General features: G+C 38.9%; 1 protein-coding gene across 2 annotated transcripts in view; it reads left to right on the plus strand.

The window, feature by feature from the left end:
• The window catches only part of UBE2N (ubiquitin conjugating enzyme E2 N), a 34,779-nt gene extending 27,319 nt beyond the window's left edge, over positions 1-7,460 (plus strand). For both annotated transcript variants that reach the window (XM_026499906.4, XM_057316400.1), the window contains exons 2-4: positions 4,461-4,707; positions 4,895-5,035; positions 5,715-7,460. In XM_026499906.4, coding sequence (XP_026355691.1) covers positions 4,461-4,707; positions 4,895-5,035; positions 5,715-5,755 — 429 coding nt within the window. In that variant the 3' untranslated portion in view covers positions 5,756-7,460. The remainder of the gene's footprint in view (positions 1-4,460; positions 4,708-4,894; positions 5,036-5,714) is intronic.
• Positions 7,461-12,216: the final 4,756 nt, after the last annotated feature.

Raw genomic sequence — 12,216 nt, forward strand, 5'->3', positions numbered from 1 at the left:
GTCTTTCTGCAGTATTATCTCTTTTGATCTTAGCAACTCTGCATGAGAGGTAATCTTAATTATGATATAGATAAGTCAGCTGGCTGAGACTCAGAGCAGTGTAAATTATTTGCTCAAAAGTAATAAGCAATGCAGTAGGAATTCGAACCTGTTACTTCTCGACTTGAAGAAATCATACTGTACTTCACTGTCTTTCTACCAAAGAATAATATAAACTAAAAGGCGTTTCATAGTTAGTTAACCATCTGTGAGTAGTAGTAGCAAGGATTTTATTTCCTACCCACTTTTGCCTTTTTTGGGAAAAAAATTGACTCCAAGTTCTGTGGGTGAGACTTGTTCCATTTGATTTGGATTTTATTCTTTTTTCCTCCCGTACTTTATGCTGTGGGTTTGTTTGGGAAATCAGTGCCATGTAGTCAAATAATTATGCATCTATTCATTATATCAAAATCCATGAGAACTTGAGAGCATACAAAAACTGTTTCAAAAGGTTTTCCACACCTGAAAGGAACACATTATGCTAGAATGTGTTCTGATTAAATCTTATAATTGATCCAGCCATGTGATATGTTTAATATGTACATTCTTTAGAAAGACTCTTATTTTGAGGAGGAACTGAAGATGAGGAAGGAATGCTGAATCTCTGACAATGTGTTCTAAGAGTGATTTTGAGGTTATTTTGGGATATGATCTTGGAGGCCCTTCTGGCAGCTTTTTTTAGCCTTGAATAGAGCTGCTACTACTTTGTGTAACCAGGGACTGGGATTTTGGGGCTCTTAGACCCCAGCCTTTTCTTCTTTTTTCCAGTCTCCTTCCTTATGGATTTCTAAAAATAGGAAGACCTGGGGCAAAACAAAAGGAGGATGGAGGTGAGGAGAGGTCAGAATTCAAGGAATTTTACCATCTAGTTTTTTTTCATTCCTTTACTCTTTTGATCCTTAATATTTTTATTTTATTTATTTATTTATTTTGCTAAAAATGAAGACCAGCAGCCTCTTTTGTTCTAATTCCATGTTGGAGGACTTCCCACAGTGGGAGGCTTCATTATTGCCTCTTGAGGTTTTTTTTGTTTGTTTGTTTTTTTTTGTTTTTTTTTTTAGATTTTATTTATTTACTTGAGAGAGGAAGAGAGCAAGAGAGTGAAAGAGAGAGAGAGAGTAGGCACAAGCTGGGGGTGGGAAGGGGCAGAGGGAGAGGGAGAAGCAGACTCCCTGCTAAGCAGGGAGCCTGATGGGCTTTATCCCAGAACCCTGGGATCATGATCTGAGCTGAAGGCAGACACTTAATCAACTGAGCACCCAGGTGCCCCTCCTCCTGAGATTAATAATGCTCTAAAAATGTTTTACTTTGAACCTAAAGAACATTTTGCTGAAAGTAGTTGACAGCATTTCAGTTTCTCATTTGCCCTTGCATTGCCACGGTTAAAACAAAGCAGAAACACCCCGTCTCTAATTAAAGTACTAAGGGCGTTACTTTAAATGGCTCTGGGTTTAACACAGTTTGGAAAAGGGTTTAATTTTTTATATGCATCTCATTATTTCAGTATATGACAGGGAAATCTCTTTTAGTATGTGCCTTGTAGGCTGTAGAATGAAAATGGTGTAAGGTGTAGGAATTTTCTTAAGTGAAGACAGCGTAAATACAATATTCTCATTGTTTTTCATATCTAAAACTTTAGATACAACAGTGTTCTAAAACTTCGACTGCACATGCCTATTGAAAATGTTGAAAATATATTACTAATATATAAAATCACACATGGTATTGTCAGTTTCTTTTATTGAGTGTTAACTATTTTTGGCTAAAAGTAAGTTCATAAATAGAAGTTAGATTATTTCTTCCTATGCCTGCATGGATCCTTTTGTTTTCTTCCTGTGATGTGCACATCCTGCTTTCAATAACAGTGCTTTAATGTTAAAGATGCAATTCTGATAGTTTATTCCTTGTTCTTTGTAACATCAAATAGGTTCATAATTCAGCAAGTATTTATTGAACATCTGTGGTGCCGGGCACTGTTCCAAATGCTGAGGATGTAGCAGTAAATAAAACAGGCACAAATCTCCTTTTATGGCACTTCCATTCTGAACAAAATAAGTGAGATATGTAATATGTTAGTAGTGCTGTGGAGATAAAATTAGGGGAATAGGGATAGGGAGGGTGTGATAGGGTGAAATGGGCTTTTGCAGATTCAATTATGGAGGCTTTACCAAGAAAACACATTTGAATGAAGATCTTAGGAGCTCTGAGGGAGCAAACCAGATAGAAATTTCAGGGGGGAAAAAAGCAAGGGCAAAGCTTTTGAGGGAGGAGTATGCCTGGCAGGTTGGAAAATTACAAAACCGCTAATCTCGCTGGAGCAAAGCGCCAGTGTGGGAGTATTGGGGGAAACATAGTGGAAGATGACTTAAGAGTAGCCAGAGTGAGGGGATGGCTCTTCTTGGGGGGCCATTACAAGGACTTTGAAAGTTCTGTGAAACAGACCCACGAGGGAGTGGGGAACAAGGTCAGAAGCAGGAAGAACGGAGTTAGGCTATTGCAGTATGCCAGCTGATAGCTGATGGTGGCTTGGATCAGAAGTGTAGCCGCAGGGTGGTAAGAAGCAGTCCAATAGATTTTGAAATTCAAGCTAACAAAATATGCCCATCATGTTAGTTGTGGTGGGGTATGAAGGAAAAGATTTGATAAGTTGGAAGGATGGAATGATCGTTAACTAATGTGAAGAAGGCTTTGAGGGAAGATCAGGTTGAAGGTAGGTAAAGTCATGCTAAGTTTAGGATGCTTATTAAGACACTCAGGAGGATCTGTTGAACAGGTTGTTAAAGATAGAAGAGGCGTGGTCCAGGGGAGAGATCTGTGCTTTAACTGAATTCAGGGAGTCGTCATATACGGGGAGTATTTAGTATTTAGATTCATTGGACAGTATGGGCTCACTATGGAAGTGTGTAGGTAAAGAAGCCCTAGGACAGAGCCCTGGCTCACTTCAGTGTTGCGGAGTCAGGGAGGGAACCGGCAAGCAGGTTGCAGCCAGACAAGCAGGAAGAGAATCAGGAGACTTGGCTGCAGGAAGCTGGGTGACGTTTGGCAAGGAGGGGGCAGACCAGCTGGGTAAGATGTTACATTTAGGTCAAATAAGATGAAGATTAAGCATTGGCCATTCGATTTGACTATGTGGGAATCACTGGTGACCTCAACAGGCAGGTTAGTGGCTAGACCCTGATTGGAGAGTTGTGTTCAGGTTAGGAGGGGAGGAGAAAAATTGGAGACAATCAAGTATAGGTAACTTTGAAAGAGCACCAAAGCAGTGGGGTATTAGCTGGTGGGAGGTGGGGGGAGAGTGAGGTCAAGTTTATTTTCTCCTCTCACTGGGAGAAATTACAGCAAGTTTGTACTGTTTGGGGAAGGATCCAGTGAAGAGGGGGAACTGATGATTCAGGAGAGGAAAGAGATGGTAGAGCAATGTCCTTGAATAGGTGAGGAGGAGATGAGATCTAGTGCTTTAGAGGAGAGGTCGGTCTTAGCCAAGAGTGACGGCCTTTTCATCCCCAGTGACAGGAGGACAGGCAAAGCACATGGGTACACAGTTGAAGGTGGGTGTACAAATGCTACAGTGGCAACTTAAGGAAGTGTCTGTTTTCTCATGAAATAGAAAGCAGAGTCATCAGCCAAAAGTGAGGGTGAGGATAGAGATACTGGAGGTTTGGAGAGAGAAAAGAGTATTATAGTTCTTTAGGAGAGAAGGAGAAAGATGGGAAAGAACTACTGATTGTTGGGGAGCAGCATATAAGGGTTCAGTGTCCAGGTTGTTTATATTTCTCTTGCCCTGTTTAGGTGCCTAGGCACTTCACTTGGCCCTCCTACATTCGTATCCTCTGTTTTTCAGAGAAGAGATTTTCAGTGACTTGTAGAACTAATTTTACTTTTAAAAAAATTAATTAAAAGATTTTATTTTTAAGTAAACTCCACACCTAGCGTGGAGCTGGAACTCACACCACCAAGACCAAGAGTCTCATGCTGTACTGACTGAGCCAGCCAGGTGCCCCTAATTTTACTTTTTAAAGGTTTTGGTAGAGTTTCAACAGAGTTGCCTTTACCTATGTGATAATCCCTGTGTTATTTTTTTTTTCTCTTCTTCTCCTCTCTCCTCCACTCCCCTCTCCTCACTTCACTTCCTAGTATAAAATCAGTTTCATTAGCCTAATTTCTATTATCATCGTATTTTCAGGCATTTGTAGCGGCAGTGTATGTCATCAGTATTCACTTCCAGTTGCATTCAGGTGATTGGGATTATTTAGATAGTCTAGTCTTTGAACTTCGAGTTTTATAAAATAAATAAAAACCCTTTGGGAGACTGGAGAAGTTCTGTTCTGTCCATTCCCAAGAGGTGAACTTAATTTTTAACTTAGTATTTATTTAGCAAAGTGACATTTGTTTCATAAATGTATCATGTTTTTCTGTTGTAGGAAACCCAGCGTTTGCTGGCAGAACCAGTTCCTGGTATTAAAGCAGAACCAGATGAGAGCAACGCCCGTTATTTTCATGTGGTCATTGCTGGCCCCCAGGATTCCCCCTTTGAGGGAGGGACTTTTAAGCTTGAACTATTCCTACCAGAAGAATACCCGATGGCAGCCCCTAAAGTACGTTTCATGACCAAAATTTATCATCCTAATGTAGACAAGTTGGGAAGAATATGTTTAGATATTTTGAAAGGTAAGTGTTATCTTTATTAATATATGCTATTAAGATTTCTCCTTTTTCTCTTAAGCATTCCATATTGAGAATCTGAACATTGTAATCTTGCCTTATATAAAGAGCACAAAGGTCTGTGGGAATGAAATGCAGTAGTTGTGGGGCTGTTGTTTCATGCTTGATCATTCTGGGCCTGTTGCCTTCATAGATAAGTGGTCCCCAGCACTGCAGATCCGCACAGTTCTGCTATCGATCCAGGCTTTGTTAAGTGCTCCCAATCCAGACGATCCGTTAGCAAATGATGTAGCGGAGCAGTGGAAGACCAACGAAGCCCAGGCCATAGAAACAGGTATTGACTATCCGTTCTCCTTCACACCACTTCCACTTTTTAAAACAAACATATATTACCTTTTCAAAAACTTCTTTTCGAGTCTTAACAAAAAGATATAGCAAGAGGAATAAGTCAGATCCTGTTTCTAATATGTAAACACCTCTTAACGACAGGCGTTTAAGCTCCATCGTAGGGCCTGCTTCATGACCCCCCAGATGTAAAGACAACCTATAATTGGGAGCTCTTCAACTCCTGTATAACCTGTACCTGGTTTATCAAATACTAAGTGTGTACCATTCATCTAGCAGTACATAAAGATACTAGAAAACTTGAACTCTTTGAGCTGCTTTTGTAATTGATCTGATCGGTAAGACTATGTCAGTTTATAGCTAGGGAGTTTGAAATCAGTAAGCTTCTACCTGTTACAGATTTTAATAGAATTAGTGGAGAGCTTATCTAGAAATGAAGGAGACAAAAGGAGACAACTCTTCATCCTGCTGAATTTTGTAAACTTCTGGATTCCGTTGTAGTGTTATTTAGTATGTAATGTAATTAGATATACACAGAGTCTTTCTGTCTGATCCAGATGATAGAAAATTTTGTGAATTTCACATAATACTGCTTTATTTTTATAGAGTTTGGAAAGTAACATATTGAACTAAGTAAAATAATCATTGCACGTTTGTTTTGTCTACAGCTAGAGCATGGACTAGGCTATATGCCATGAATAATATTTAAAAGCGATCTGGTCATCAAGTGTGCATCACTTCTCCTGTTCTGCCAAGACTTCTTCCTTTTTTGTTTGCATTTAATGGACACAGTCTTAGAAACATTACAGAATAAAAGCCCAGACATCTTCAGTCCTTTGGTGATTAAATGCACATTAGCAAATCTATGTCTTGTCCTGATTCACTGTTGTAAAGCATGAGCAGAGGCTAGAAGTACCATCTGGATTGTTGTGAAACGTTTAAAAGCAGTGGCCCTTCTCTGCTTTTATTCATTTCCCCCATCATGGTTTTAAGTATAAAGCACTGTGAATGAAGGTAGTTGTCAGGGTTAGCTGCAGGGGTGTGGGTGTTTTTCTTTCTTTTTTTTTTTTTTTTTTTTTTTTGAGGGGGAGAGGTAGTTTTATTTTAATTTTATGGGCTCCTTTCCCCCTTTTTATGGTGATCTAATTGCATTGGTTAAAAGCAGCTAACCAGTTCTTTAGAATATGCTCTCTAGCCAAGTCTAACTTTATTTAGACGCTGTAGATGGACAAGCTTGATTGTTTGAACCAAAATGGGAACATTAAACAAACATCACAGCCCTCACTAATAACATTGTGACTTTGCTGTCAAGTGTAGAATCCTTCCTTCAAGAAAAAGCTTGTGACCATTTTGTATGGCTTGTCTGGAAATTTCTGTAAATCTTATGTTTTAGTAAAATATTTTTTGTTATTCTACTTTGCCTTTGTACAGTTTATTTTACTGTGTTTATTTCATTTTCCCAATGTGACAGTCGTATTTAAAAATTAAAGCTGATGGAACATTCTCTTTTGGTCTTCACCATCTGACAAGTTGATCCAGCAAGAGGTGGATTTTGCCAGTTTCTTTTCACTGATGCAAACTTGTGTTAAGATATCACTGAATGGAGTATTTATAAGCTGGCCCTGAGCATGCGGAAAGCATCGGTATTTGATATTTTTTTTACCTCCTAGAAATTTGACTAGATGTGTTTGTGTTGTCTGATTATTAGTTAGATGATCATTGGTGTCTTGCCATGATGTTTGAAACTTACTGTACAGCAGAGTCACAGCAAAGCAGCAGTTGTGACTGACTTTGTGTAGGACTCACATGTTGTGCCACCTTTGTTTGTGTCTGGCATTTGGGATATGACCTTTTTCTTAGTTCTTGTCTGGAAACTTCACGTGTAACCACTGGTGTGTGCTGTTAGGAAACACCAATCTGATAATCATTTGGGGTTGCTGAGGCATTTATGAGTCTTCCTTATAGACCTGATGAGCAGATCTCAAGCAACCAACTTGCATAAGTGTCATCTGAAAGGTTTCTTCTTTTGAGAGTTTCAGATCCTCAGTTTAATGATTCTTTCATCCTTCAGTATTTGCTATGGGAGCTCATATTGTTTGATACTCAGTAATTTTTTTTTGCATTGACAGAATTCCTCCCCTCAAAAAACTGTTCTTTCCCACCCTTCTCCATACCGAATTCGCAATCCTTGTTCTTTGTAAGTCATCAGTGTAGCCAGTCCTAAGTATGTAAATGTTAACCCTGCGGGTTGGAAACTTTGTCTCTTGAAATTTAAGGTAATGGATATTGTAGCCCGTCGAATTTCCCCCACTCTTGATTCTCATAACTTCTGGAGTTTCTTCAGAATGTGGTGTATTTTATTGTGCTCCTATGTAAGATGAAGAATTATCTATTAAAATTACATTTTCAACATACGAAAGTTTTTGATGACTGGTAACTGGTATCCTTCCAAATAAATTCACTGCTTGGAAACAAATGTTAGTTTAATTCGGAATAAAATTGTTCATAACCTGAATGTTGTAAATTTAAAGCTTTTAAGGGCAGTTGACATTTATAACAGCTCTTGGGCTGTAGAGGGTGCTTTGCAGCTGAGGAAACTGAATCGCAATCTGGGGCCAAAATGAACACGCAGGCAGCTCAGCAGAGATGAGCTTCACCTCAGGCAGGTTGGCACTGCTCGTGATCGTAACTGGTGTCACACAGTGATTTATAAGTCCTAAAATTCCGGATTTCAATCCATTGTACCACAAAAATATGTCTAGAATAGGACTCTTATGTCTACTGGTTGGAGTTTTAGAAGTACTAAAATGGAATAATTTACTGTTTTTGTTTAAAATATATGAATTCCTGATTTTATGGAATCCTGTTTTTTTCCCTTGTAATTTTGTTAAGAGCCCCCATTGTTCTGGTAAGACTCTTCTTTCTCAGCCAGTGGGATGAAACAAGCCAGTTTGTTGATTGAACTTGTTTAGGATTAAAGGGGCTCTGGGAGAGGCCAGCGTGGATTTCAAAAACTGGCAGCTATCTCTGGCTTTTGGGCCTCTTTTCCTTGGTCCACACAGTGTGGTTGATTAAAACATTTTGAATTCGGTGCCAACCTTTATTAAAAATCAGGAGATTGACGTGAAAAAAAAATCTAGAATTCTGGTAACTTGAATAATGTGAGGATCTGGCAACTGCAGCCATGACCAGTGTTTGTGCATAGTACCTTCTGGGAGGAGTGGGGTAGCAGCCGCCCGGATAAGAGGGACTCTCCACTTGGCTGGAGTCCCCTTCCCGCCCACTTGACTCCTTGATGTAAGTCCTCTTCCCTTATAAGCCTTTGATTTAGAAACTCCTAAGCTTAAGGGAACAGTGAATTTGACAAAAGTATTATATGTACCCAGCACTGAACCACTTGGGGATGATTAAGTGAATGAGATTGGCATGTGGCTTTTCCTGTGGACCTTCTAATGGGGAAGGGGCACAGACAAACTGCAGTTGCACCTCTGTCATGGAGAAGGGAAGTACTTGGGAAGGGCTGCTTTTCTGGATTCCAGCCAGATGAACACCTCCACGCAGGAGGAACAGCATGTGCAAAGCCCTGGGGGAGAGGAAAAGAATCTGAATATGTAAGTGGCTTCTTGAAAATCTGTTCCTGCCCTTTGGGAGCTTTCCTGAAATCCTGAGGCATTGACAGGAGCTTTAGGTTTTTTTAATTTTGTTTTGTTGTTGTCTACTTTGATTTGTTTCCACACTAATTATTCTTGGTCCTGCCGAATAAGATCTTAGATCTGCAGTGTGTAGAACTTAAACCCTGCTCTAGACCAAGAACATACTTTAATACAGAATTTCAGAAGCATTTAAAAATAAGCTTAAATACAAACTGATATTTAAACGAGCCACAGGTGCTGTGGTTTAGCACTGTTCCAGGAGAGTACGGGAGGAAATCTGGTATCCTGCAAGGCACCATAAACACAAGGTTCACAAGAAGGAACTGTTGGTGTCATAGGAATGATAGAAATTGTTTTTATTTTTCTATTTGATGGTTCAGGAATCTTTTTTGTGTGTGTGGCTATTCTAGCCATATCACTTTTTGTTGGTTGCAGTAGCAAAGGTTTTAAAAAGTAGCCTTATCTGGAAAAGCTGGCCAAAAAACAAGATTAAATGCCACGATCATAGGGCAGCTAATTCATCAGTCAATTTAAGAAAAATGTAGTATCTCATTGGAATAATGTATTTTGGGGCTGGGGGTAACATTTCATTTAGCTATTTAGCATGCTGCTTAGTTTAAGGAATTATATCAAGGGTTTATTTTTTAAATAATTTAATCACAAAAGCAAAACATGTTGAATGTAATAACTTAAAAGAAATACAAAGAATAAAAATCTGTAATCTTCCACCCAGCCTGGTGATACTTTGTTTCCTTAACTATAAGCCCCTGTGTTAATTTCCATTTCTCATTGATGTTGGAAATTGGGAGGATTTGTTCCAGGAGTTGGCTTTGCTACAGCTTTGTTACAAATTGGGTAAGTTCCATTGGCTGCAGAAGTAGGAGTTGGGCTGCAGTTTTTCCTTTTAGGTGTAGAACTCCACACGAAGAGTTCCAGTCCTCCTTCCTCTCCCCAGTTACACCTTTGCCATCCTTTAGTTGGTCTCATTTCATCTGGGCTTGTTGGTGTGGCATTTCAATTGTGTGAAGGTAGACTTGCTACACAGCCAAGCCTCTGCTGACTTGATATAATTGTTTCAGTTTCTAATGTAGAAGCAAAATAGTTGCCTGAGTATTTCAACCTTGCTTATTGTCTCGTAGCAGAGTAACTGAAATCTCATCATTTAGAAGTACATTTTGTGGTGCTCACTAAGGAGATTTTAACATTTTTCCTCTGCTAATCATTTGTACCTATGGGAGAAAACAGGTCTTAGAAGTTAGAAAGATTGATAACACCTCATTTGTAGAGAGTCCCTAGCAGGTTTCCTTTTTACATACTCTGATCCATTCTCACCACCATGTGACTCTTGTTTGAAAAGTTCATGATCTAGATTAGTATATCCCAATTAAATTTCATTATAATCTAACAAGTTTACAAAGTATTCTGGCTAGAATTCATGAGTAGACTGCTCAAGACTTGTCAAAAGCGGTTTAGATAAGGTAGGTTGGTTTCTCTAGATTTGAACTTGGGGCTGTTAATTTGTTTTGGCAGGAAGCATTAGGATTGTCAGTAACCAAGGGAATGAATAGGGCCAAAGTCTTACAATGTTTTGTTTTTCCCTTCTAAAACAGTAAATATTTGGGGCTCTGTGGTCCATGGGTTTGCCCAAGTTACTCACCTCTGCCATTGTTGGTGACAAAGTATCCATAGACCATTTTAAATGGTCGGACATGCTGTGCTATGACAAAACTTTAATTTTCACAGGTCACAAAATATTTTCAACCACTGGAAATCTTAAAAAAAAAAAAAGTTCTAAGTTTGTGAGCTGTACGAGGACAGGTGGGGGCTAAGGTTTGGCCTGTAGGCTGTTACCCACCCCCTTGGCTGTGATTATTCACTGCTCTTGTATTAGAACAAATGTGTCTCTCCTCCCCATCCTTTAAAAAGTGATACATTACTGTTATTCCAGTAACAAAGATGGTGTAGGTTTCTTTCCCCCTTTGCTGTTAATATGTACAGATTAAGCATTTATCAAGCCCAGGTTTTTCATGCAAGATTATTGAACATTTTTACATTGAAAATTTCTTGGAATATTAATTTAAAAATTATACAGGTTTTTAAAGAAAATCCATAGTTTCCTTTTTAAAAAGTGACCTTTAGCAGGTAATGCTGTATAGTTGAGCTTTTTAAAATGTGTTATTCAAAGTTTACACTTGTGGCATCACATTTCTTTGGTATCCGTATAGTATCTGTTGATCATAATTTAATCCCAGTTGCAACATTTAAAGTGATGCCAGTTTTACAAAGTCTGCAATACACGTCTTTAACCATATTTTGATTGTACAACTTGTGTATTTCAGTTGACTAGATTCCCAGAAGTGGAACTGTAAAATTTTGCTTAGTAGTACTTAAGTCGTTCTCCAAAAGGCTATACTGGTTTACATGCACAGATCCTTTACCTGACTTGAATGCCATTTGTGTGTCTCCATAATCCTTTACATGGATATATTATTGGTTGATTATTACCCCTTTAGGTGTGTGCATGGTATTTTCCTGCCTCACTTCAGTTGCCTCATCTTGGTACATAAATCTTTGTACACATTTTGGAGAGGGTTTGGGATTCTTAGTGTAGTAATTTGATCAAGAGGTAGGTTTTTAAGGTTCTTGATACACATTAATGGTCAAAGTATTTTTTAATTTCATTTAAGGAGAATTTGATTAAAAATTGAGAAAAACAGTAGGAGTTACAATACTGGCATTGGTGTTTAATAAGAACCAGGAAATGTGATGTCCAGAGGGTAGTTAGTATTCCACATACTGGCAAGAGTAACTTTGGGGATAATTAGTTGCAGTCATGGCAAAGTAGAGGAATTTAAAGTGGCTTTTGGCAAAAAGACAATTGAGCCTTTGGATAAATTTGGGTCTTTGCTATAATGCAATGCAAAGAGAGACCTTTAGGGCCTTCTCACCTTACTGCTAGAATTCAGCCAATGGCAGTAGTCAGGAAGAGAGTCTGAACAAGGAGGAAAGTAGCACCAGAGAGATCACTTTTCAACCTGATTTTTGTTATAGGGCTCCACATAAAATGTTGCTAAGTACTTGGGGGGAGGGGCATGCTTAAAATAAAATGGTCCTTTTGAAGATGATACATTAAGTCTGTAAAAAAAGAAAGTTGTTAACACCGTGAAATCCCAGGACCCTGAGATCGCGACCTGAGCTGAAGTCATGCTTAACTGCGCCACACAGGTGCCCTTAGACTATAACCATCTTGAGGGCAGAAACTTACTCTGTGCTATGAGCAACAATGCTGGGCATAAAGCAGATGTTGATTATTTTGCAGCTTCTGGTAAACATTAGGAATTTATGAAATGAAGTGTTACTTGGAAACTTCATTTGAGACAGAATCAACTACATGACAACCTTCCTGCTATAACCCACTTACCTAAAAATAATGAACTCAACTAGTGTTTAGTCCTGTCACTTTGTCTACAAAGTTCAGCTTAAATAGGGCCCTGCAGAGAATTCTTGTATTCCAGTG

This window comes from Ursus arctos, unplaced genomic scaffold, assembly GCF_023065955.2.
Source record: "Ursus arctos isolate Adak ecotype North America unplaced genomic scaffold, UrsArc2.0 scaffold_21, whole genome shotgun sequence".
NCBI lineage: Eukaryota > Metazoa > Chordata > Mammalia > Carnivora > Ursidae > Ursus > Ursus arctos.